Consider the following 27205-nt stretch of genomic DNA (forward strand, 5'->3'; position numbering starts at 1 on the left):
AGTGTGTTAGTGCACGAGTACGCCATTTGGAACAGTGTTGTTTTTGTGGGTTGACTGGGACTAAATGTGACGAGTAAAGGGATGTTTGAAAGCCCGTTTAAATCAGATCAGTTAGTAAAATGTTTCTCAGTCTTTGTGTAGTTGTTTTAATGTTCATCAATCTTTGCTATTCTGAATGTTTTTTGAGAGGCTTAATCACCTGTTCAGGTGATGTTGCTCTTGTTTCAGTGAGTGAAGCAGTGTTGGAGAGGTATAGGAAGGTAGTACAAAGTTTAATTATTTTAATACTGTAAAAGAGGTGGATCTAATCCAACTATGAACAGTAAAAAAAAACAACAACAGATAACGTAGATGTAATAATTTCTGCGTGTATTTCCTGGTTTTCTAGATTTGGACTTTTTCAGTTTCACTTCCTTTAGTTTCCAGACTTTCATATGAATCATATAATTATCAAATGTCCTTACTTTCCCCTGGCCGCCTTCCTCTCTCTCCTCCCCTCGTGAACATGAGCCAGCTGTTTCTTCATAGCGCCCTTCTAGATGATGACGGTGGCGACGGACCAGCAGCGCTGCTCCCAAGAAGGCAAATAAAGCTTTCCAAAGATTCAGAAAGAAAATCTGCGTTCACCTTGTGCTGTTGACAAAATGTCTGAAAAAGAGAGACTGCGCAATTCTTTGAGATTAGTTTTATTTTCCAGCAAATTTTGCATTTCCAATTTTTTATTTAATAAATACATTATAAAATCACAGTAGTACAAACAAATAAAAAAAAGAAAGTAAACAGCAGTGGAGAGATTTTACAACAGACAGATAATCTGTCTGTCCTTTGACTCCTGTATTTTCTGTAGTTGCCTTAAAGTTATGTCCACAACGTAAAAGCTCCCTGTTGGAATTTTCAAACACTTTACATGTCTGAAATCAAAACAGAAGTCCGTGAAGACCTACAACAGTGAGGATTTTCGGCTCGCCACCAACTGTTGAGCTTTTTTTTTTTTTCCGCAGATGCCTAGTTATGAAGGCTTTGCTTGAGCGCCACAACTCACTATATCCCTCAAATACCCGGCCAGTGCCAAACCTAAGAAAATCCAAGTCTAGTGTAAATAAGGCGGAGGCCGCACCTCTCCAGTTTTCCCCTCATAGTGGTGGAGAGGGCTCCATCAGTGGAGAGAGCATGGTGAGCCTGTGGTTGACCCACAGTAAAGGCAGCGGAGAAGGGATGGAGGGGGTGTGTGTATATATGTTTGCACAGGCCTCTATGTAATATACTTAATACAGTTGTGATACTTCTGAACGTCACAGCTACCGTTTGATTGTATGTTCAGCTCTTCACAGTTTTGTAAGGTGTGGTGGAAACACTTGTGTACTAAACTAAACTAAAACGTGACAGTTTAACTCATTTACCATGACAGTGTGGTATTGTCATACAAGCTGTCCAGCATTTACATATCAATGGTGAGTCCTGGCACTGAGGCTAAAGCAGTGCAACGACACAGTGTGAAGCACAGGGAACTTTCACATTCACCAGTGTGCAAATCCAAAACCCAAGAAGAACTTTCAGTTTCTTACCAGCAAAACTTAAATAATAAACAGACGATCTCGACCTGCCAAATCATCAGGTAGAAAAACTCTCTAGCAACAGCCAAAACACTGGCCACATTTGGCTGGCAACTGAAGGATCCCACCCAGACAGCAGTAGGTGAGGATGTGGTGTGATTTGGCCCCAGTGGAGACCTGGTCAGGTGAAGGCTCTGTGTCCAGACCCGAACACTGACAGACAGTCTGAGGGGCGGTCTGGCCTCTCCGCGGTGGCCGTCCCGCTCACTGCAAACAGCAGGCTGAGGAGACACATATGACTGATGAGTATGAGGTGACACTTTCTCAAGATTACAACATATGACATAATTAATGCCTCCGAGCTCAGTGACCACAAGATGGATGGACAACACTGCAGGATATTTTACCCATTTATTTTGGAAACTTTTGTTTAATTCATTTTAACTAGAAGATTAAAGGAGAACAAACTGTCAGATTAACATTGTTGTTTTCTCACATTTTAAGATAACTTCTAACACATTGTGTTATACTGTATGTGTCATATGATATAAAAGGTGATTTTCATGGTCTTCTTTGTGAACTTCTATTTCAATTCCTGAGTTCCTCCATTTCTCAATACAGAGAAGAGCAGAAGCTGTCTTAGTACATAAATATGACTGGCAAGCCCAATAGATTTTAAACAATTAAGGTGACAGCAACTGGATATATTAAAGTTATTGAAGTCAAAATACTGTGCACAATATAATCTTTCTTTCAAAGTTTAACAGACTGTTAAAATCCCCCCCATCACTCCCACATGGAAGATAGACACTCAGTGTTGTGTTTTGTATCTCCTTCCAGTTGTTGTGTCTCTGTTTGTGTTGGTTTTGATACTATTTAATAAAAAGTGTACAACTTGTGTTGGTGCCTCTTTTTGGTGCCGTGTATCCCGGCTGTGCTGTTTGTAGTTTGTGGTTTAGATGCTCGACTCCTGTTCGTTGACAGTTAAAGCAATTATGAGCGTGAGATAACTATAGTTATGCTGCGTTCAAATGCAGCTCGTGAGCTCGTGGTTACAACATTGGAAGCCGCGTACACCGTATGCTTGGCGTTGAAGCGGTTAAATCGTAAAATACCCGTTGCTAGGTAACAGCAAGATGGACGGCGTCTACAGCCACAGAGGCCAACGCTTAAGCAAGCTAAAAGCGGGCTAAAGTAGTGCTGGAAATGCAAAGGCACAGAGGGAAAAGATGAAGCCGTTGGGAAGATCAACATTTTCCTATGGTGTGGGCTGTTATCTAAGTTATAAAGACAAACTCTACACGACTAAAATTACAATATATTAGCTTAACGTCCAACGGAAAATGGACTTTAGTGGCCGCTGCCATTTCCGTAAACACCAGAAAACACGTCACAAGTGAACTCGAGGTTTAGAAAATGTTTAGCTCCGACGTCGTGAATACCACACGAGAGGGCTGGTCATAGGGACTCGTCTTGTGTACACGGTAAATTACGAGCCCATTTGAACGCAGCATTAAACTGTGCAATAATCGTTTGGATTTTTACTGCATAGTCCGACCTACTATCATGCTACAAACTCTCAACCTGAAGAAGGTGAGTCCTCATTTTCTGTTTATTGCAACCATAGACTGTATATAAATATGTTAAAGATGTTGCAACATAAACTGAACATCAGAACAGATCCCTGATGATGCATTTCCAGCGTTTATAATACACACACACACACACAAACACAAACACACATAGAAATATCTCCACCTCAAATACTCAGTCCTCGCCCCGTCGGGCCTTTTAAATGGATATCAAAATCACAGCCTGCAGCTTAATGTCTGTAATGTAAATTGTCTGAAGGTTCTCAGCAGAACTTTTCTGCTTGGCGTGGTGCAGTCTAAGGTCATCAGACAGACTGGGGCGTTGCCGCGACCCTCTCCACTACAGCTGCACTTGGATCAGTGCCAGCTCGTATGGCTGACTGTGGCGTGGTTTTATTAAAATAACAGCAACAGAATAAGAAGCCACATTCTTCACGAAACTTGAGCAGCCTCTAGAGTCATTGGTGCCCCCCCCCCCCCATCTTTTTTTTTTTTTATTCATAATTCCCCAGAAATTTCTTGCTGAGAACAGGATATTGTCTGGGCTTTAGGTATCCTCTATCCATCGAGGGGCTGAGCCTAGAAAATACTGGGAATTAGTCTGCGTGTATAGGTTACCACGAGGGAAATTGAAGTATATTAAAACTAAATTTACAGTAATGACACTGTTCATACACTGACTCTTAAAGCACATAGAAGGCAGGCTTAAGTGTGAGATCGTGAAAGGATTAAAGTGTATGTGTGTGCTGTAATTTCTGCTGTTTGTGTGTTAGAGGGTCACACTTTTCTTGCCCCAAAGGGGCTTTACAAGAGGACAGAGCGTCCCAGGGCTGCACTGAAACCAAATCAAAGAGCCAGGCAGCCCTGCAGGGTGGCCAGCAAAGCAAGAGAATGGCTCATATTTTACTAGTGGAAAAACCTTCAATGAAAGGACATTTCATTGCAACTTTTAGGCGGCCATTCCTCGCTTCACCCCCACCACCTTCCCTTACCAGCCCTCCACGTAGTTACTTATCAAAAAAAAAAATTCCCCTCGGGGATTAATAAAGTATATACCTACCTACCCTACCTACCCATCAGTACGGCTGCAAGGTTATAAAATAAACCCACGCTTGTGCCAAAGGAACGGTTTACACAACGCAGCGGGGGAAACTCACAGCTTCTGACAGAATCTGCGAGAGGTTCTCGATCCAGAGACACGTCCCTCTGACTCTCCTGCATCTGAGAAACAAACACAAAACAGAAATCCATTCAACAATCATCACGGATGTTTTAAGTGCCGATAATTTAGTTAAAAAAATAAGTCATAATTTTACCGGTAACATCTTTTTAAAATCCAATATATTCTGTATGGTCTTTTCATACCGTCTGAGGTTGAACATTTTCTTCAACTGAATAGTTGGAAGGAAGGCCTGCTCACCTTAAGATGCTTTTTGATGTATTCAGCTCTGCTCATGAGGCTTTTAATCTGGTGAGACACATGCAACAATAAAATAAGTTACAGTAGACACTTTCAACACAAGTGTGTGTTCACAATGTTTCTCCGGCTTTCACTGGGAATATGTTTTTCTACTAATACGTTTTAGCATTGCCTGCAGCGTGGCTCCAGATGCAATGATGGCTGGTTGATCCAACATTTTGGTTTGGACTGACTTACCTCAACAACAACAACACAACAGGCAGACATTCACATTGCCCGAAGTTCAGTGATCTCCTGACTTCTCCAGTGGGTTTTTAGTAAAATGTCTCCTGGTGGATGAGTGCTCTGCAGTTTAATTTGATGATACTTTGACTTTTCATCCAGCACCATCATCAGGTCAGTAGTCACCTGGTTCACATTTAAAAAGCTGCGAAACTAACAATGCAACCAACACACAGCCACAGCTGTACTATGTGAATATTACTAAGTAACATTAACAAATGTCAGCATGCTAAAATACGAAGCTAAGAAAATAAAAATGGTAAAGATTGTATTTGCTAAACGTCAGCACGTTAGCATGACATTAGCATGCAGCTCAGTCTGTAGAGCTGCTAGCATCGCTGGCAATACAAGTGCCAAAGAAGCTTTAGAAATGATTATTTTGACTTCGATGCATTTGAAGTCAAATTTAATGGTGGATCTTCATTTTTGGGGTTTGGTTGGATGTACATTTTCTAAGCTGTGTGTTCATGGTAAACTGTGGTGTCTTTGTGAAGCAGGAAACCCAACAACTTTTAAGACGTGTGTGGAAAAACACTCAAAAGTCCAAATCGGATCAAACTGATCATCTCTGCTGATCTGCTTCTCTCTCTAATTTAAAAAAAACAACTTTTCATCTGGTACACATGTGAAAGTACTAACTGCTGTCATCACAAGCTTGAGGGTGCTCTTTACTGTGGTAATCAGTTCTCTGGTGATCATGAAGGTTCTTGGCTGCACCTAATACCTATCTGTATCATCACTATGTCACAACATAACACAAGCCCTGGTGGGTATTAGTGCCATAACAACTGATGGAGATGATTTCCATATTGCCCCTTGAAAACAGCAGTGAAATAAAATCATATTGACCACATGTTTTTAGTATTCGGCTCTGACCCCAAACTAATGCTGCCACAGAACTTTAATCACAATCCCTTTAATCACCAAGTACAATAAATGTGGAAGAAATCTACACGGGCGACAAAGTGTATGGGACATATTGATAAGTTGCAGTTTTTCAGTATGCTGAAACAGAGGCCACAAGACGAGAGGATGTCATGTATGTTTAGCCCTTATGACACTATATTAATATACACTGGCAGGATATATGCTACGACTCGCATATGAGAAACCAGGATTTAGAGTTACAGCGTTTTAAAGTGTGTGCTCTACAGTAGATATGAACGCACATGGAGGCCAGCCATGGCAGCATGTGTTGGCTGTTTTGGATTCTCACATGCACACATGCTTTCAATCTAATCCCCCCCACTCCGCCTCCTTAATGCTGCAATAGATTATTACAGCCGCATCTGAATTTACTTAAGACAAGCACCCATAAAACTTCAAATAGGGAGGTCTATGAGGCCCTCACGGTCCCCCCCACCCCCTACCCCACCTCACCCCCTTCTTTTCAGGGTTTGTTGGTGAAATACTGTTGTCTGTTGCTGGCTCAGTGGCTGGCTAAACAATGCACAGATACAAAAGACCCTGGTACATTAATGACAGACATGTAAATGTCTTTTGCATGTATTTTTCTAAACTAGCACTTAGGATGCTCGACAGTTACAGCCATCAATTTTACTTGATATTCAGCACATTGGGTTCATTCAAGTACGATCAGGTTGTTGGTCTTTGGGACAATTCTTATAAGTGCAACAAGACGAAATAAACACCAACAGAGTTCCTACATTTACCCACTTACAGTTGATTTTCTTGACTTTCCAATTCTCACTAATCTTTTTTTTTTGCTCAATATCTGTTCATTTTATTTCAACTACGATGAATGTTAATGGCAGTTAATGACAATCTAATTCTTGATGAGGGAGTTTAAAGCTGCAGTATGTCATTTTTCTACCACTAGTTGGCAGCAGAAGCCATAAGGTCATGTAACAAACTTGTTAGCAAACTGTTGCCTATTGGCAGGCTTATCCAGCAGATAAAAAGCAACGTTAACGTTCTTTGAGATACATGTTTCTGGACACGTAATGAATATTATGTCAAATATTTACTCTACTTTCAGCTTTCTTTGTGGTTTCCACCAATTCTTTAGGATTCTTTCTAAATGCTCCACAATTTTCACCGGCTAATTGCTAACTTTGTTTCTCTGCTGTTTAATGTTGGTCAGGTCGTATTTGGACAAAACTGTTTGTTGAGAGAATGATCCAACCCTGATTAGAGCGGTTTCTTAGTAGTAAAACCAAAACAGTTAGCTGTTATAAAGCTGAGGGGACCAGCAGAGTTGGATTATAATTCTGTTTGTCATTACATGGGAGTCTTTTCACATTCAAATGGTCATGTGATCCATTGCTGATATAAAAATATCCAATTATAAAGTGGACAGTGATCTATGTGTGTGTAACAGAAATTACAGATGATGAATTATGTTATTTGGCATTTACAAAAAAAAAACCCTGCACGTATGACTGCTGGAAAAAAAGACTCATGGGTCATGTGATGGAGCGTCGACTGCGGGAGATAGTCGTTTCCTATTGTGAACACTCAACCAGAATCCACTCACCTCGCTGTGAAGCAGCTCTCTCCTGCGGCCCTGCGGCTCGGCTGGCTCACCATGAAAGGAGAAAAAAAAAAAAAAAAAGACACACAAGAATAATGAGGAGAGGAGTCCACCACCTAATCACCTTGTTTGTTCAAGAAGAGGTCAACGACTAGATTGGATTTCGCTAGCGTGTAGACTGGGGGGCTCAAGGGTGGAATTGGTTCTAATGTAGGCCAGTGTTTTCGCAGTCAGTCATCCTGGAGGGCAGTGACACAGAGTGGAGAGAGAGAGGAGGAGGAAGAAGAGGAGGAGGAGGGCTCTGTGGTGGTGAGGCATGTTGGGAAGCTGCGCAACAAAGAGCTCTTGACCAAACAAAGAACCAATGTTTTCTCCCAACAATCCCCCTGGTGGTGTCTGCAGTGCCACACAACAAGGCTCCCTGACAGAGGAGAGACCGGCTGGTTAACATGGCAGTGTTAAACCAGTATATGATCCACTGACAAGATGGATCAAATTTATCCGACACTTGTGGTGTTTTAAATTGTTTTTGCCGATAGCATCGACAATAAATCAACTCAAGTCTTTTAAAACCTACTAGCTGAACTTTCAATATCTGATTAGAGCTCTAGTATATTAGAGATAATAGTTTTGATTGGTTTCCAGTGTGTATTAACACACATAAATGCAGTGTTGCTGTCTGAATGGGAAGCAGATGGCAGTGCTCTCATACCACACACAGGGCGCTGGCACCGGGTCTCATCCCAGCTCAAAGCCACATCTGGATCACTCTATCCCACCTCTTCCATTAGGCTGATCTTCCAGATGAGCTCATGAACCCGGGCCTAATAGACGCCAGGCCGCAGAGAGAGAGTCACTGGAGTCTCCTCTGTTTGTCGATCTGTCACTTATTAAGTGTCCCCGTCTCTCTCAAACTCTACTGCTTCACTTGTCTCTCTCTCTTTTTTAGTCATTTTTTGTTCATATCCATCTCTCTAAAAGTCCCTCAGTCATGGTCAGTCTCTCTCTGATCTCTGTGAAGTCTCTCTTAAAATATCTACATCTTCACTGTTTATTTTTCCTCTGTTTTTCAGCCTTTCCTTTGAGTATCATTTTCTTTGTTCAGTCATTTCTTGACCTGGCTGTAACCTCGACTCTAACTGAATTTCTGTCTACTCAGTTCGCCCACTCACTGTATCACTTTATGTACCAAGTTGCCCTTCAAAATAAAGTTTCCTTCCTCCTTCTTTAATATTTTTTTTTTTTTTGAACAAACACATACAACAGCTACAGTCTCTGAATGCAGAAGATGTTGGACAACAAGATGGTTTAAATTTCTACCACGTTCACCATATTATGACCATATTTGAATGGTGCCTTGCTCAAGGACACCTTGGCAAATCTTGGGCAGCAGTGGTGTGGCTCAGCCAGAGAGAAAAGTTGCATAAAGCCATGTTTTATGGAAAGAAAGGAGTATATTTACCTGCTAGCGCCAACAGAAGCTCTCCTAAGGACTGCTGATACAAGTCCAGAGCCTCATGATCATCTGATCCGCTCTCCTCCTGGAAGGGAAGGTTCAAAGTGATGCAATCAGAGCACAACGATACTCAGGCTGCCCCTTTACCTCATCATTCAAGTAACTTAATACTAATGCTTGAAATTTTCAGCCTGTAAACCACAGAGACACTTCAATATGTGGGGCTGCTAACAAAATGTCAGACATGTTGAACTGAAAAATGTTATTTTTGGTTCACCAGAGTGCTTTAAAGGTGTTTTGGAAAAGAGGGATCAGTTGTTTTTTTGTTTTTATTGTATTGCTTCTGCTTCACTCTGCCTTCGTGCATCTCTACAGCTGTGGCATCATCCAGCAGTAAACCCATCTAACCTTTGTGGTGGCAGTGGAGGCCATCTTCAATGCAGCGACCAGCCGTGGTTGGTCCTGAGACATTTCTGCAGTAGAAGGACAGCAGAAAACAATACTTTAGTTTTAGTCAATACTTGAGACGCTCAGCAGCTGTCATACTAGAACATCATCAGACAATATCTTATAACACCCATATTGTGGACATCATGGTTTTATAATACATATTTCAGGGCAACAGAGTAATAAAGTGTAGGCATCCTTGAAACACCAAATCCCTAAGGGCATGTAATATATTGTTACTGATGTTGACCTTTAACCTAATGGATGGAAGAAAAAACTAAAATGTTCCTCTAAATACTGGTTAAAGTAGATCAAACATCTTTGCTTTCATATAGACAGTGTGTTAACACCAATTGCACATTTGTAAAGTAGCAGGACAAACAAAGCAATCAGATTAAAGCTAAATAAATTGGGCGCACAGTGCATTCATCAATTTGCCCTCTCTTACGGTCCCTGGCCAGATGAGTCTAATTTCTGTATGTGGTGGCCCTGAGCTGTGTTGTTCACCTCTGAGGATGTCCCTGGAAGTCCGGGCCGCCTCAAAGCTCAGTCTGTTGTCCGAGGTCACCAAGGCTTTCAGCTCCTCAGCTCGGGACACGTACCGGCTGACCTGCGGGGAAGTCCTTTGACATTCACTTAACTTAAAGGAGCATTGTGTAGGATTTAGTGGCTTCCAGCGGTGAAGTTGCGGATTGTAAACATCTGAACACCCCTCACCTCATCCTGCCCCTCCAAGCGTGTAAGAGAATCTACGCGAAAGGCCACCACTAGAGCCCGTGTTCGGTTTGTCCCTTCTGGGCAACAGTAGAAACACGGTGGTGCAACAAGCTGACCTTCGTGGAAGAAGACCCTCTCAGGGCTCATTCTCATGTCAAAAAATCCGATGTCTGCCGTCAAATGAAACTCGTGAGCTCGTGGTTACGACACGAGAAGTCGTGTGGACGGTATGTTTGATGTCAAGTCGTGAATCACTGCTGCTAGGCAACAGCAACATGGTGGGCATTTAGACGCCACAGACGCATTTAGACGCTGCTACCAAGTTAGCAAACTAGCAGGCGGGTAATGTATTGTAGGAAAAGCATGAAAAATGCATAATGACAGAGGGGGAAAAAAAATGAGGCTGTTGGAAACATCAACATCTTCCTCAGAGGTATTATTAAATTATAAAGAAAAACTCCATACGACTAAAATTACAATATATTAAGTTACCATCCATCAAAATTTAGCCTCAGCAATTTCTGAAAGCATTAGCAAATATGTCACAACATGTAAACCACAGTTCATATGGACTCAACTCGTGAACACGGTAACATGACCCCATTTGAAGGCAGCATTAGTTTCCGGTGATTAATTACTAATGAAAACATGATTAGGAATTAGGAATATTATATTCCATTTCTGCCATTAGATCCCCCTAAATCCTGCTCACCGAACATTTCATTACGTCAACACCCCATATGCTCTCCATACACACCATATGGTATTCATAGAGGAGAATTTATTCCAAGTGAAAGCCACTATAGGATAAAAAAAAAGAAGAAAAAAAAAGGCCAATTGAAAATAGAAAGTAATCCGAGTGTGAATGTGAGGAGCGTTCTCAGGCCTACCTTCTGCCTGAGGGCATCTTTGCGTTGTCGGTCCGTCTCATCTGGAGAGGGTGGGGAGAGGACGTGTTTTGGTTTTACATTTACTGAGTTTTCTTTACTAGTTTATTGTACTGGAACAAAGGCGGTGCATTGTTGAAAGGCTTAAACCGCAGACAGGATATGAGAGTGGTTGTTGCTCTTACGGTGAATAGCAGGGACAAAGTGCTCAAGGGCACTGCAGTAAAGAGAGAGCGCGGCGGACCTCTCCCCCTCCTGGTCCTTCTGAACAGCCTGCAGGACCAACTCTTTCTGGAGAGAGAAAATAGAAAGTGGCACCGCTGAATGCAAACTACTATGACTCTGCATTGCTTATCCGTGCATGCAGACTCATGCGTGAAGGCACATGTGGGGCAAGCATGTGCACAAACCTCCTAACACATGTGTACATGTGCTCAGTCAATCATATTCACATTAGTCATGGGCAGCTGGACTATTGTTACCCTCTTACCGCTCTCACGATGCTCTCTGCACTTGGCATGTGCTCCATATCCACAAAGGGGTGGGCAAAGAACTCTGCAAAGGTGATCCGGGCATCTGGATTTCTCTCCAACAGCCGCAGCAGAAGGTCTCTGCAGTCCTTGGATACCCTGGCCCCGGGAGGGAGCTGATACACAAAACACAACCTTATTACGTTGCAATCCGATTCACAGGACGATCCTAGGGAACAGGACAGTACATTGTTGCCGCAGACCAAGAGTCTCATGTCGCTACTTTCTGTCAAAAGATGACCTTTAAGCCCTCTATGTGAATCCCTGGATAATGGTCCATGTGCTAATGCAATCCATTAAGTCCCAGCCTCATGTTTGGCACAAGAGTTTAAATGTTTTCAAAGTCCTCCATCATTAAAAGTACAAGTAGCCTCAGTTGTCTCCATGGTGAATGAAGGGACACAACTATTACTTGTAATTGCCAGCTCTGCTAGTGGTCCATTTATACAAATTCTTGTTGGATGTATTTAAAAACGTAATCACAATTTCATACCATATAAGTTACAGGTATCTTTAAAGTATAAAACTAATAGATGAAACATTTTGTGATTCTCACAGTGCTATAACTGAATATATCCTGTTTTATATCAATAATCACAAACATTGTTTAATTTGTATCCCAGATTGTTCCTTAACATGTTGGATAGATGATTTAAGAGCAGCAGTGCGGGCCACCTGTGCCCATCCTCTTTAAGAGGGACAGGATGCCATCTAGTGGCTTAATACTGAAATAAAGGGAGAATAATCTTCAGTAGTTTGAGAACATTTGTTTTGATTTCAGCACGGCTGCATCTCAAGCTTTGTATTATGGAGAGGGTGGGACATACTTTTGACAATAATTCCTGCATATTGGCTTTTATTAAGTTTAAATGTTCCCAAATGATCAGATGATATGTTTATACGTTGAGTGATGGAATCAATGTTGATTCTAAAAATGCTCAACCAGAAAGTGCTGTGGTAGTTCAGTGTTATTGTAACAGAAAGAGATATTTACTCCAATTTATGCTTTGGCATACTGACATCTAGCCATTTCCCTACATATAACGTACCGACTATGTATCATATTGTAGCATGGTTTTAGAGCCCCACTGTGATGTCATTTTTTCTGCAGGATAGTTGACCGTCTCAGTCCACCATAATTACTCACAAGAAAATCATTTGTTGCTGATCACTTGCCTCGATTGGTTGGTGACTCCGGATCTTCTCCTCCAATTCGGCGTACGACTTTGATGCAAATGGTGGCCGTCCAAACAGCGCCTCTATGAACACAAACAGTCTGAGTAGACTCTCCTGAAAGAATCTCCTGCTAGAATGACAGAGTACTGAAAACTAATGAAATAAATATCTTACTTTAGAAACCCTAAATATCCAATGTATGCTATTTATATAATATGATAAAGACATGATTAATGGGCTTTAGATACAAATTCTTTGCAAAAATATTGTTTTTCTGTTTAGTTTTTTTAAAGACAGTGCCAGGGACTTCTCCCATTTCATGATATATATGTTCAATCCACACAGTAGAGTTACTGTAATGAGTTATTGCACAATTATTGCACAACCACTATACTATTATTAACCCCATGAATGGGCCCTTCATCAGCCCTCCATTTGATGACTTGATGAGTAAGCCATCCTGTTTGTAATGTACTGAGCGGCTCTCTCACGCCTGGAGGGTCAGTCACCAACATGATCTGTGAGGACACTTTACACCCGATTCTGTGTAGCTATTATATTTGCCCAGATGCATAAACAAGATGCGTTGCTATCAAACAGATTATCTTAAGAAGTGTGTACCCCATGTTAAAAATATTTCGCGTTCCAAAGAGATGAAATGGTGAACGCACAGTACTCACCGTAGAAAATGACACCTACAGACCAGAGATCGACCCTGGAGTCATACTGACGTCGGCACACCATCTCAGGAGCCATGTAGAGAGGAGACCCTCTGAGGACACTCTGCTCGTCCCATGGGGACATGTACTGCGCAAAACCAAAATCTGAGAGCCAATCAGAACAAGTTCCCTGTGAGCGGCTGTGGATACAATCCCCCTGAAACTATATAGCTCTACCGACAGACATGTTTACAGTACAAATACACAAAGAAGTGTTGTTTAAAGCCGCATGTGTAAATACAGTTTAAGCACCCATGAAATGTGACCTGTGTAACAAAAAAAGTTAATTTTCAGTAATAACACGACTCTGTTTTCTGGTGTCTGGCACATTACTAACATCATCTCATGCAAATAAATATGTCTTGACATGATTGTTTGGCTGTGTGAGTGGGGCATGAGATCACCTGCTAGCTTGAGGGCAGAGCCGCTAAGCAGAATATTCTGAGGTTTCAGGTCCAGGTGTGAGATATTTCGCTCATGAAGAAACTGGAGGGCGCAAGCTGTTTGTGCAGACACATACAGTTCAACAAAGAGATTCAAAACAGTCATACTAGGCTCAGCCCAAATCATGCAGTTTGCACAAAGCAGAAAATTGCATTGCATAAAAAAAAAAACTGCACGTATATGTAATCACCATGAGAGGGAGTTCCACAAATCTTTCCAAACAATTTAAATGTTCGCATGATTGAAAAAAAAAAAAAAAAAAGTGATGCTACATATGATGCTTATATTTAATTTATAAAACAAAGAAAGTTGGCGATTTATTTTTTTGCAGATAGACTTTAAACTGGCAATGACTCACCTATCTGCTGCAGGAAGCGCCGAGCCACCTTTTCAGGTAAAATCCTGCGACTGCGAATAAAGTGGGAGAGATCTCCACCAGAACACCACTCCATGATCAGATAGATATTCTCAGCATCCCACTGATGAAAGAGAATAATTCAGATAACCAGGGAAGAGAGTGAAAGCAAGACCGGGATTATTTTTTGTGTGTCTTTCTTGCCGTGGCTTACTCATAGGAAGGTGAACACCATTGTTAAAATAGACGATCTGGTTTCATTAGCTCTTATAGAAAAAATATTCACAACATATTCCTTTTACAAACACCCACAATACAGAAAGATGAGCTTACCTGAAAGTCTTTCAGCTGGACTATATGAGGGTGACGCACAGTCTTCAGGATTTCAATCTCTGTGAGCAGGTTTTCTGTAGAAGTCTTGTTTAGAGTCTTCTTCCCGACGACTTTGACTGCGACCACCTCTCGACTGTTCACCTGCAACATCACGGTCAACAACTAAAGTTTCATTTTTAACCACAAAACGACTCAGCTTTTAATGCTGGACAGTGACTGAAGCCAAACACAGTGGACTGTCAAAGGCTCGGGGGGAAATGGCTTACAGAAAGCACATTTAACGATGGCTAATAACATTCACATTGATTAAAACATCACACATAGTTTATGAAGTATGGAAAGGGAAGTTTAAGTGTAGTTCAGGAAACCTCACTGCTGAGCACCTGAGTCAGAGTCCAAATAAAAACGTGATGATTCTCCTTACTCCTCCACTGACCCACCTTCCTGTAAGCCTTGTAGACTGTCGCATAAGTACCACTGCCCAGCCGCTCTGTGAGGATGAAGTCAGCCAGTTTTGGAGGAGCAAAGCTGGAAGCTGAGGCCATACTGACGACAGCAACATTACACTGTCTCCAGCAGGACTGTCAAAATTAAGATAGATACATTAATTATTTCACGGCTGTATTTATTAATCATTTACAGAGTTTATTGAGGCATGTTTTTGGAGCAGTGCCACTTATTGTACTCCGTCCAACACGATGAAAATAGGTTAGGTTAGGTTATTTACTTTATTAATCCCCGAGGGGACATTTTTTTTCGCTACAGCAGCATACAGGAAGCAATAAGATAATAATAGAATAATAAAAAGCAATAAAATAGCAGTCAAAAATATAAAATGCACAGTATATACAGTACAGTATATATATCTATATAAAAGTTTATTGAAGTAGTTGAGCTGCTATTTACAGTCGACTGTATCCCGAATACATGCCGAATTTCAGACAGGCTTGCTGCAGATCTTCTGGCATGAATCTGATGTCCAGGAAGCGACTCAGCTGTAAAATGCCAGTTTATTGAACAGATTTTGGTGCAACTTCTGTTTACTCTGCTAGCTGCATAAGTTCCAGCTAGCCAGCTAACATGGCACCGACTCGTATGTGTATACAACCGCGAGATTAATTTAAGTTATCCGCTGCCGAGAAATGAGACGGAAGTACCCACACCTTTCCGCGATCGTTTTAAAAATGTAAATTGTACAGACGAAGACTTGTGGTTTACCTGTAGGCTGATCCGCAGCACGTGAACGAGCAGCCAGTGTTTACGTTGCTGCTGACAGACAGGCCGCGCGCTGCAGTGCAGAGAACAGCTGACGTCGAAATGCATTGAAAATGTGTTACTGCCTCCTACTGGTGGTACTCCGTTACTGCAACTAATACATAAATAAATAATACATATAAATGTAAATGTAAACCACTATTCATATGTTTTACAGCTCTGTTTGAAAATTCATAATATCCATAAAAGCCCCCCGATGCAGATTTGAAATATTTTAACATCATTGTTGAGGGACATAAAAGGGTAAATAAAATTAAAATACAGTTAGAGAAATGTATGATAAGTCATATTTTGGAGACAAGAAAAGGTTATTTCTCCTCTTGCCGGCACAGATTTGAACTTCCACTTGGTTTGTCTCATTCTGAAAACCATGTAATAAGTCATATGTATTTATGCGCATCCACTGAGATTTAACATAGAATATTCTTATATATTTATATTTTCATAATAAATGACGTAACTTTTATCTGTTTGTTTGTTTGTTTTAATTCTTGGCCAATGGATTTTATTGTCTGCAAACCCTCACCGGAAGTCAGCTGTCATTGGTGGTCATTTAAAGATGGCGGAGTGCTTGGCTGCACGTTTGTCCGGCCAGGAGGAGCAGATCCGGCTCCTCACCAGGGAAATATCCACTCTTCGGGATGGACTAAGTCGCGGTCCAGACGCTAACGGTGTGTCGGCTGTCTCCCCGGAGCTGGAGAGCCTACGGACGGAGAACGAGAAGCTCAGGTACCGGCTGCTGCACCTCCGGCGGGGTCTGCAGGCGGAGCTGGAGCCGGAGGAGGCGCAGGGCAAGAGACAGCCGGGAGACAAGTGTGTCGGAGCTCCGGAGAAAAACACCAACAAAGCGCAGCAGACAAACAACCGGAAAGATAACCAGGTAATCATAAAAAGCGGGTTTAGTAAATGTTCCCCAATTGAACTGATATTGAATTGTGATGAAGGAGTGAGCGGTGCTGCAGCGGGCCTCAGTCCACTGGAGCTGAATGACTCCATTTCCAGAAATAGCTGCCGTGCTCAGTGTTACTGTGTCTGCACGATTTGTTAACAGGGGCCGACTCCGGACACAAAACCAGGTGACAAGAACAAAAAGGAGAAGAAGCAGGACAAAGGGCAAAGAGATGGAGGAGTGAAAGAGGTGAATGTTACAGGCAGCAGGGTGTAAAGTATCTTGAAGTACAGATATCTGAGCAGAAAATAACTTCAGTTATAGTCACTTATAAGAAAATTACTTAAGGAAAAGTCTTATCATATTTGATATTTACTGTTCTTAAGTATTAAATAAATATATTTATATATATATAATATTGGAAGTAAAAGGAAATACTGTTATTAAATAAGTAAACAGAATTTTGAGAATGATAAAGTTTACTGTTTTGAAGCAACTGGGGCCTCTGTGGCTCCAAGTGAAAAGTACAATGGATGTTATTCAATATGATATTGTCTCAACCGTGCCAGGCACACCAGAAATTGATTGGCGGCTTTGACGGCACCTCTTTGCACTTGCGCAATGATTTATTAATGATGTAGCCTGCAAGCAGGACCTCTGATTCTCCAGACCTGCTTGTGCAATCTGTATCATTAGGCTATCAAATTTATTTTTATTTTATTTCGTAGTAACGAAGTAACCAAGATGCTTGCCAGAAAAATATACATTTTATTTAGAAAATTAAGTTTGAGTAAAAGGGAAAGTTGACAGGAATATTCAAACCCAATCAAAGTACAGATACTCCCAGGAAATAAAGTATTAATACTTTATTATTACTGACACTACTGGTTAAAAGACCTGTTCACCCTTTGTAACCAAGAGGGACAAAACCTGTTACATTTTAGTTTCTTTACTAAAGCTAACATTGTCACTATTAGTGTCACCAAACAACATGCAAAGCAATTTCAGCAATTTTTGGACACTAATTGCTTTTTTTGTCCGCAGCCTGGATACATTGCAGAGCGCCTGAGTCTGTATGAGGAGCTGAAGAGGGAGAGCGATGCCCTGCAGGCAAAGAAAGCTGCACACAGCCTGCCCATCACTGTGGAGCTGCCAGATGGGCAGAAGGTGGAGGGCAAAGCATGGATCACAACACCGTATCAGCTGGCTTGTGATATCAGGTCAGTACTTACCTTAGATTTTCTAATGGTCTGTCTATAATCGTATCATCAATTCATCAATAGAATACATTTCTCACTCAAAAAAGCACCCTGGTTTTTGATGATTTTTTTCACGATATTATTCCTAATAGTCTTTTTAAATATAATTATGAGAACCTCTGCCCTCATGCATGTCTGTACTGTCCTTGTTCTTTCAGCCAGGGTCTGGCTGACAATGCTGTGATCTCCCGGGTGAATGGGGAGCTGTGGGACCTGGACAGACCTCTCGAGCAGGACTGCTCGCTTGAGATCTTGCGCTTCGACAATGAGGACGCTCAGGCCGTGAGCACAAATAAACATTTACATTTGTTGAACAAAACCATTTTAAGCCGTTGCTCGTAAATATAAAAACACCTCGGAAATGTACTAAAATGTGTGATGTCCAAATCAATTTTTGATGCAAAAAAAAATCATTTAAAGTATCATTTTATTTTTGAATGTCTTTAATATTGTACAATCCAACCTTACTGTCCAAATTAAGAATTCAAGGCATTTAAACAACATATTTTAAATTGACTGAACCTGGTGTACTTCTTCATCTTGCTCTCAGGTGTACTGGCACTCCAGCGCTCACATCCTGGGTGAAGCAATGGAGCACTTTTATGGAGGTTGTTTGTGTTACGGACCCCCGATAGAGAACGGCTTCTACTACGACATGTTCCTGGATGGACAGAAGTGAGACAGTATTTTCCCTACCAACTCGGATTTCCATATGTGTATTTGTTTTTACCAATTGTATTTTTTAATTAGCTGATAGTGTTAAGGCATGGAGACCGATTCAATCATTTTTATCTTGAAATATAGTGCCTGTCTAGAACAATCATGTACTACTGCTCATTTTGAATCTGTTCTTGATTGCTGTTCTGCTATAAACTGTTTTTTTTGGCCCAACAAAGCAAAGCGACTTTTCCTTTTAAAGTGTACTAAGTTGAAACACGGGTCATCATTTCAAACATTATTAGAAACACCATGAAACCAGTCAGAACAACACCAACCTTTGAGCTCTTGTGATGAACTGAGCGTGCTTTCTGTTTCCAGGGGAGTGTCCAGCTCTGACTTTGGGGACCTGGAGACTTTGTGTAAAACTGTGGTGAAGGAGAAACAGCCCTTTGAGAGGCTTGAGATCAGCAAGGAGACCCTGCTAAAAATGTTTAAGGTGAGAGACGGAGCACACACACTCACTCTCAGCCTGTGATCCTCTGTGTGGCTGGAAGAATAAACTATGGCACCAGTTTTTTTTAAAGTACTGCAATCCTGCTGTTGGTTTTCAAAAATATTCACCAGCCATCTGATCTTGTCTGGTATATTGAGACTGGCCTGGTCTTATTTCCACTGTTTGCATGCTTTTATTTGAGTAAAAGTGCCCAATATAATACCTTAATAACAGTGTTTTGTACCTTCCAGTACAACAAATTCAAATGCCGCATTCTGAATGAGAAAGTCACCACCCCCACCACTACAGTGTACAGGTAACTATAGTCATGTAATAATGATGTTTTAAGTTTACGTTATTTGTTTTTTTGTGTGGTCTTTGACTTTGTAATGCTAACTGCCGTAACTCATGAATCTTTTACAGATGCGGGCCCCTGATTGACTTGTGCAGAGGTCCCCATGTCAGACATACAGGCAAGATCAAGGCTATGAAGATCTACAAGGTGAGTGGAAAATACACAGTCGAAAATCTTAAACCCCAAATTAATTTATGCTCTTCTCGGATGAGGATGTTTTTTAAATGAGTCCCAAAGCAGATCTCCGGGTTAAATTAATCAGTATCTTCCAACTGCCTCTGGCATCAGAACTCTTCCACCTACTGGGAGGGCCGCTCCGACATGGAGACCCTGCAGAGGATCTATGGGATTTCCTTCCCAGACTCCAAGATGCTGAAGGAGTGGGAACGCTTTCAGGAGGAGGCCAAGAACAGAGACCATCGCAAGATTGGCAAAGTGAGTCACTGTAGGCAGTCGTGTTTCAGCTGGTTCAGGCATAAAACCAGTGACTGAAATTTAGTTTGTAATTGTGTATTATGATGGATGAAACATCTCCTTTTTAAAGGTTTTTGTAGAGGTTTTGTCTGTGGTTTTATAAATGTGGTAAAATGTTAAGATTAAGCTGGATACATACGATGACATAGAAACAAAATATATTTGGTGATGTTTTAGTATAATCCAGTAGGCAGAACTCCATTATCAATGAAATTCATCAGCTTTTGATCATTTTACAACCAGTGATCATTTTTTTGTTTCTGCACTTTATCGCCTGTTGCCACTCCATACCACCGGAGGGCACTGTGCTTCTTCTTATTGGCACATTCGGGATACGCATGAGTCATCCCAGCACCCCAGCTGGTTTCGCAGCATGTGAGACGCAGCCGGCTGCTCCTCAATCAGCACTTATTATGACACCGCTACATATTCAACAACGCAGAGTCAGGGCAAAGCTGTCAAAGCCAGTTGGAGGGAGGTGGCAAAAGTGGCATGTTGTGTTAAAGATGGTGCTCGGTGGCGTGTTCCCAAGTCAACCCTTCTCATTTGGGCAATGCCTCATGGAACCTAGTCCAGTTTAATAACTCATTGGTGCTGTCAAAAGTCAAGAGAGAAGCCTTCAGGAAAACTGATTAAACATGTTAAACACCAACAGTTTTGACACTTGTATAGATAAAATATTTATGTTTATATAAAAGGTCTTTGAGTTCACAGGACTCTAATTTTCAATTGATGTGGGAGTATTTCTCAAAGTAAATAGTAGAGAGCCTCCTTTTTTCAAAACAGTGGAAATATACATCATTATTATTTCTATAATATTAATTCTGTTTGATTTAATACTGCTTAATATAGTGAAACTGAAGATCTATCATAATTCTTTTGAGAAAAAGTTTTTCTTCTTTGAACACTCTGCTGTGTACAGAGTGTTTCCTGCTTGCTGTACCTGGAGATGACAAGTGTGTGTGAAATTATTAAAAAAGTGGTCTTTGTCTGCTTGACAGGATCAGGAGCTCTTCTTCTTCCATGATCTCAGCCCCGGCAGTTGTTTCTTCATGCCGCGCGGTGCCTACATCTACAACACGCTGACAGAGTTCATCAGGGTAAGGGTAGCGCCAATATGCAAATTTCAGTTGACTTAAGACAGAAAATTCAGTTGTGGTATTTTTAAGCCACACAAACCTTCAGCTAATGATCCTCTCATTGTTTTAGAGACAATGTTTTTACAAAAAAAAAAATCAATCGTCACCTAAACTCAATATATATTTATGTTATCATATTATTATATTGGCCATGATGAGCAAGTGCATCTCCACAGAGGTGAATGGGGATTTTAAGGTCAGTACTCGCCTATTTGTGATTGTTGTGTATAATTGTATGCCTCCCGTCCTTCAGCACGCTAAAATTATCCTCATTTGTTCATTATATTGTATTCACACTGTTACAATGGTTTTCAATATAAAATCATGTTTTTCCAGTTTGGTATTCTAATAAGCTTTGATTGGTAGTTTGAAAATATAGATTTTGCCATTTTAATTGAGGTGGCTGAATGCCAGTTTATTCTAGAGAAAAATTAATACAACTTTTCAAAAGTTTCTATGTAGTGTTTAAAAAAAAAAGAGGAAGAACTCCAGGATTTCTCAAACACAGAAACACTTCTAATCACTTTCAGTCTGACTCCATGTGCCTCAGGCCTTGCCTAATCTTTCTAGTGTACTTGTAGTGATTGGCAGCTCATTGGCATGCAGACTGATAACAGTTGACTTTTGCAATCATCAAGAAGCTCAAAGATAAGCGGAGCATAACAGGACTGAATAGATTTGATCAGCTTCATCAGTTTAAATTCTCCAGAAAGGTTTGGCCCAGTCCTGTCTACAGTGTCAGTCTGAATTTTGGCCTGAGCTTTATAAAGGATGTTTTTCTCAAATACATGACAAACTGAACATTATAAATAAAAATTAGTTTGGTTGTTTTCTTGAAGCAGAAGTTCTCACTCAAAGTTCAAACTTTAGATTTCAGAGTAGTCTGATCTTCTTGGCAGAGATCAGTGACTCTACAGGAACTTGGCTTGTGCTGTATTTGCAAAATATGTTGACATGTTGAATACTTTCACAGCACGCACCCACAAACTAGGCCAAGCCTAGAGGACCTTGCATGCATTGCACAGAAAGGGTGCAAGATCATTATCACGTCACCTAAGGCTGTTATTACCGTGAAGGGGAAAAAAAAGTTACATGAGCGTTCTATGCATTTCCCTCTGCAACATGCCACTCAAACATGTGACAGTGAGGCCTCTCTGTGCAGGGAACCTTCCTCAAAGTTAGATGGCTTCTTCTGACTGCAGTAACATGATTATGACAAGTTTTTTTTTTTTCTGCTAATAATATTTGTTAAGGAAATGCTGAATAAGCATAATCTATTCACCATCTTCCTGTTTCACATATTCACAGCAATCCAGTTACACCAGCCCTCTACTGCTAGCTGCTAAATGACTCAACAAGCTATTAAATGTTTTGCTTCAGGAAAAACAGTTGGATAAATATAACCTACGAGATGTGAATTTCTTTTTTTAAACTGCTGTCGGTTAAGACTGAAATACCTGTGCAGTCCCAGCTGGTGTGTTTGGCTTATCTGGTTCTGTTGTTTTTTTCTAGGATGAGTACTGGAGAAGAGGCTTTCAGGAAGTAGCCTCCCCTAACATCTATAACAGCAAACTGTGGGAGACATCTGGCCACTGGCAGCACTACAGTGAAAACATATTCTCCTTCCCTGTGGAAGAAGACATCTTCGCACTGAAGCCAATGAACTGCCCGGGACACTGGTAAATTTAGAGCGCTCACAGAGCTTTGCAGTGATTTGTATATCAAAACTGACACAGTAATTAATGCATGTCACAGTCATTTGATTTGTTCCTCTCTGGTTGTCCTGCAGTCTGATGTTCGGCCACAGGCCTCGCTCGTGGAGGGAGCTCCCTCTGAGGCTGGCAGACTTCGGGGTCCTGCACAGGAACGAGCTGTCGGGAACACTGACCGGGCTGACCAGAGTGCGGCGCTTCCAGCAGGATGACGCTCACATCTTCTGCGCCATGGATCAGGTGGCAACATCAGGGGGATTTTAACATTTTTGTGGGACAATAAAAGATAATGTTTTTTTTGTTTTCAGGTATTTGATCCTCAAACATTTCTGAAAAACAAGTACCTACTTGTCATTTCTTTCACACTGAGTCATTGTTTTTTTTTTTTTTTCACAGATCGAGTCGGAGATGAAGGGCTGTCTGGACTTCCTCCGCTGTGTTTACTATGTGTTCGGATTCTCCTTCCAGCTTCACCTCTCCACTCGCCCTGACAAGTATCTGGGCGACATCGCTGTGTGGAACCAGGCGGAGAAGGTAAACTGTCATCCGTCATAGTTACAGTTTAAGGTGTAAAACTGAACTCCAGCTGCGATCTGAATCATAAAATAAGATCTGACTTTGTCTTCAAAGGACGAAACACCACAGGGACTTTTCCACATGTTGGCTATAAGCAAATAAATACTCATGTTGACAGTGACAAGGTGCTGCAGATGAAAGGTCTGGTTCCCTGCCATGTAATCATACCGTAGTATCAGTTCTGTGAGTCACTGTGAAGTTCCTTGAATCCGTAGGTGGTGTGTTGTCAATAAGACATTACTCATTTGCTTGATTTGAACTCTACTTTTGTCGAGTTGTAAGTTCCATAGGGGCACCACTTTAAATGTGAAAGTGCACAAGGCTGTGCAGAGTACTCACTTGTGCACTTTAGTACGACTTGGCCTGGCCCACAGTAATTGCCTTTCATTATTTAGATTTAAATTATATGTGAAACCCTTATTTGACAGCAACTGGAAAACAGTCTGAATGAGTTCGGGGAACCATGGAAACTCAACCCTGGAGACGGAGCTTTTTATGGACCCAAGGTCTGAATTTTTTTTTTTGTGATTATTTTCTGCCAAACACATTCAATTTGATTGTTTGAGATTTGAACTGTAATTGTTTCTGTGCTGCTGCAGATTGACATTAAGATCAAAGATGCAATTGGACGTTACCACCAGTGTGCAACCATTCAGCTGGACTTCCAGCTGCCTATTCGCTTCAACCTGACTTTTGTGGGGTGAGTCACCAAATCAAACCATTGACACACTGCTGAGTCTGTGCGCTTTACTGCCCCAAGGATTATTTGTTAAGCCCCTCCTGGATAAAATGTCTCTGGTTGTGCACCATACAAACTGGTTCTGTTGAAGAGGTGAAGAGTGTTATGCTAATATGAACTCATTGAGCAGGTGGCGGGTTTGTCATCTCACCAGGAACTTGAATTAATAAACCTGCATGGGAAAACAATGCACATCGTATACAGCAACAGACAACAGGCAGTACATGATCTAATAGTAGTTATAGTTTGTGTATTAGTCCAATCAGCAGAGTTTTGTCTATGGAAAGAGAAGGACTGCTGTAGATAGTGAATGGATGGATGTAGACAGATAAACTGGTAGATTTAGGAGAGTGATTGCCATGATGATGAAACATTGTTGCTCGTGTTATTATTGCTTTAATTGCTTTGCTTTTGTATGACTGTGCTCTACAAACACAATTTAAATAAAATTATAAATATAAAAAATAATAAGTAAAAGTCTTGTTTACATAGTCACATTTACCAGAGAAGTGTAAGTTTATTTTTTCTCTTTTTTTTTTTTTTTTTTTTTTTATATAACAGAAAGGATGGAGATGACAAAGCCCGACCAGTCATCATCCATCGTGCCATCTTGGGCTCAGTGGAAAGGATGATTGCCATCCTCACAGAGAACTATGGAGGGAAATGGTGAGGTGCTTTCTGGTGCCTTTTGCATTTGAGAGCTTCAATTAAAAATACCAAATCAAACAACTGGCAAAGTATGTCACTATACAAGTATAATTATAGCCTGTCTGTCCCTCCACCAGGCCTCTGTGGCTCTCTCCTCGACAAGTGATGTTAGTGCCCGTTAACCCCTCCCTTGAGGACTACGCCAAGAGGGTATGTCTTCCACTTCCCCTTCCTCTTTCTATCATTTTAGTATGATACAATACATGCACACATCATTTAATTGTGGCATTGAGAATGTAGACAATTGTGAAGCATACTAGATATTAATCAATGTTTTTTCTACTTGTCAGGTATGTAAGCAGTTTACAGAAGCTGGTTTCATGGCAGATGCTGACCTGGACTCTGGCTGCCTTCTAAACAAGAAAATCCGAAACGCTCAGCTGGCACAATATAACTTCATTCTTGGTAAGAAAACATCTTGCCCTGAGTAGGATCACATTGAAAGTGCTGGACTGTGCAAAAATGTACGACGCTAAAAGTAGGTGACAAGTGAGGATGCTGAGCTGCCATAGACCTCCAGCTCCTTCAGGTAAAAATTCTGCAAATGCAAGGACTTTCATCTGTCACCGCTGTTACCTCATTCTGTGATTGATAGTGACTGAACAGACATTTATTTAAGTGCAGCAAACAAAGACAAACTAAATCTAATGAGTATTTGGTGTTACGACTTCATCACCCCTCACCAAACAGCACCAGTAGAGTCCTCTGTGGTACACTTGGACAGTTTTTCAAGGTATTTGGCAGGTACTTCGTTCCAAGCATCTTGGAGACCTTCCCACCATTCCTCTGTGGTTTCAGGCAGTATCAGTGTCTTCTGTATCCTTATTTATTCCCAGACTGACTTCATGATGTTGATCAGGGCTCTGTGAGGGTCATACCAGTGCTGTAAGACTTCTTGTTCTTTTTGTCAGTGCAGATAGTTCTTTAGAAGTTTGGCTGCCACACTGCAGAATGAATTTTGGACAATCAGACACACCCCTGATTGTCCTGCATTATGGAGAAGACTGTAAACATCGTACAGTCCTGCATATTTAATGTTCAGTCTGTTTCTAAAGATGGGAGTCTAGAATTATTATGATTGCCAAAAAAAAATTCTCTTCTTGATGATGTAATCCACCCAATTAAAATGAACTATTTTTGCCAACACAATGTAAACAAAGTAGACTATTTAAGGTTTCATTGGCTTTAAATGTAAAGGAACACAGTAAAACAAAACTTCAGGTTTAGTTAAATCGGCATCAGATTATTTAATTATTCCAAAAGTCAGACATACAAAACTTTAAGATGTATCATAGTTTTTTATGGTATAGTTTTAATGTCTGTCAGGCTGTGAAACATCATGTTGTGATCTCAGAGTTTAAGTTACTTTACTGTTGATTTGGAAACCCTGCAGACTTAAAACATCTCTGGTTACAAATACAGATTGAACATATTTTTCTTTTTTTCCTTTTATTATGACTAGCTCTTTGCTACAAATCACATGTTATTCACCTATTCATATATATATATATATATTTATAATTTATTAAAAAAAAAAAAAAAAGGTCATTGTCCTTTTTAACTGTACTGAGGCCTCCGGACCTCCAAGCTGGCGAACCATCCACAGTTGTTGAATTCAGCAGCACAAAATGGGGACTGTGTTAGGGTAGCTGTGTGTGCGGTGTTATTTGGCCCATATCAAGCTGTTGTGTCTCCTTGCCTCTTGGCAGTGGTTGGAGAGAAGGAGAAGATGACTAACGCCGTCAATGTGCGAACGAGGGACAACAAAGTCCACGGAGAGCTGACGGTGTCCGAGGTGATGGCTCGCCTGACCCTGCTCAAACAGTCCCGCTGTCAAAACGCAGAGGAGGAGTTCTGATCAAGATGAAGAGCAAAGCAGACTCTACTTTTGAATACCTCGCCTTAGTCAGAGGAGCACTAAAGGGACAAATGATGGCACATGTAGATGAAGATGGTATGGAGAAAGTGAAACGTAGAATTCAGACTGAGAAACAGATGAACTGATATTCTGTAAGTCAATGTAATTTGAGTGAGGCTGCAAAAGAACTTTGAAATGTCCACACAATCATGTGTGAAGGATGGAAACGTTTTTGTATGTGGTGTGGGAATTAAATTCGGTCAAAGTCTACCAGAAGGAAAGTTACTTTATAATTTAATGAGACAATGTGATCAATGTCGTAACGAAATTAATGTGAATGACTTATTTTTATGAAGGTCTGTCTCTGTGGAAATGCCTGGAAATAAAATAAATCAGCTAAATGAGTGTTTTTGTTACTTTACTTTGACATTAGAAAAGGTTCACGTTTTAACACGATGTCTCGAACAGTTTGTTTTATGGATGCAGCCCTTGAAGATTTTGTCAGGCTTGTTTAGTTTGTTTCTTCCAAAGGCTCAAAATGTGCAATAATGGGAACTCCAAGTCTTCATTAGTAATGTCTATTGCGCAATATGTAATCACATCCTCATAACACGATTAGATCAGGAACATACCAGAGGCAGGCAGTGAGATTTCTTTCTTTCA

The 27205-nt window shown here is 40.9% G+C and overlaps 2 protein-coding genes across 3 annotated transcripts; one reads left to right on the plus strand and one right to left on the minus strand.

Annotated features, from left to right (window-relative positions):
• Nucleotides 1-670: 670 nt before the first annotated feature.
• On the minus strand, nucleotides 671-15705 carry ulk3 (unc-51 like kinase 3). Of its 2 annotated transcripts, XM_069690358.1 has the most exons (17): nucleotides 15624-15705; nucleotides 14846-14986; nucleotides 14406-14546; nucleotides 14076-14196; nucleotides 13678-13773; nucleotides 13235-13378; nucleotides 12555-12637; nucleotides 11339-11494; nucleotides 11034-11139; nucleotides 10852-10892; nucleotides 9752-9854; nucleotides 9206-9270; nucleotides 8804-8882; nucleotides 7345-7385; nucleotides 4566-4613; nucleotides 4303-4366; nucleotides 671-1834 (listed from the first exon to the last, which is right to left on the minus strand). In XM_069690358.1, the coding sequence occupies exons 2-17, from the start codon at nucleotides 14948-14950 to the stop codon at nucleotides 1818-1820; spliced, it is 1410 nt and encodes a 469-aa protein (XP_069546459.1). In that variant the 5' UTR covers nucleotides 14951-14986; nucleotides 15624-15705; the 3' UTR covers nucleotides 671-1817. The 2 variants fall into 2 exon arrangements, with proteins under 2 accessions (XP_069546459.1, XP_069546458.1); XM_069690357.1 differs by lacking the exon at nucleotides 671-1834 and having other exon boundaries at nucleotides 1841-4366.
• A 528-nt stretch (nucleotides 15706-16233) lies between these two features.
• tars3 (threonyl-tRNA synthetase 3) lies at nucleotides 16234-26943 on the plus strand. Its single transcript, XM_069690359.1, has 19 exons — nucleotides 16234-16560; nucleotides 16732-16818; nucleotides 17614-17789; nucleotides 17987-18110; nucleotides 18379-18503; nucleotides 18867-18984; nucleotides 19233-19297; nucleotides 19405-19483; nucleotides 19625-19771; nucleotides 20812-20910; nucleotides 22462-22628; nucleotides 22739-22901; nucleotides 23058-23195; nucleotides 23666-23743; nucleotides 23837-23937; nucleotides 24538-24642; nucleotides 24762-24834; nucleotides 24975-25089; nucleotides 26394-26943. Exons 1-19 carry the CDS (start codon nucleotides 16240-16242, stop codon nucleotides 26540-26542), a joined length of 2430 nt encoding a protein of 809 aa, XP_069546460.1. The 5' UTR covers nucleotides 16234-16239; the 3' UTR covers nucleotides 26543-26943.
• Nucleotides 26944-27205: the final 262 nt, after the last annotated feature.

The sequence above is a fragment of the Brachyistius frenatus genome, unplaced genomic scaffold (assembly GCF_029030835.1).
Source record: "Brachyistius frenatus isolate BFR_SWC_R1_liver_20210118 unplaced genomic scaffold, ASM2903083v1 Contig_9, whole genome shotgun sequence".
Lineage (NCBI taxonomy): Eukaryota > Metazoa > Chordata > Actinopteri > Embiotocidae > Brachyistius > Brachyistius frenatus.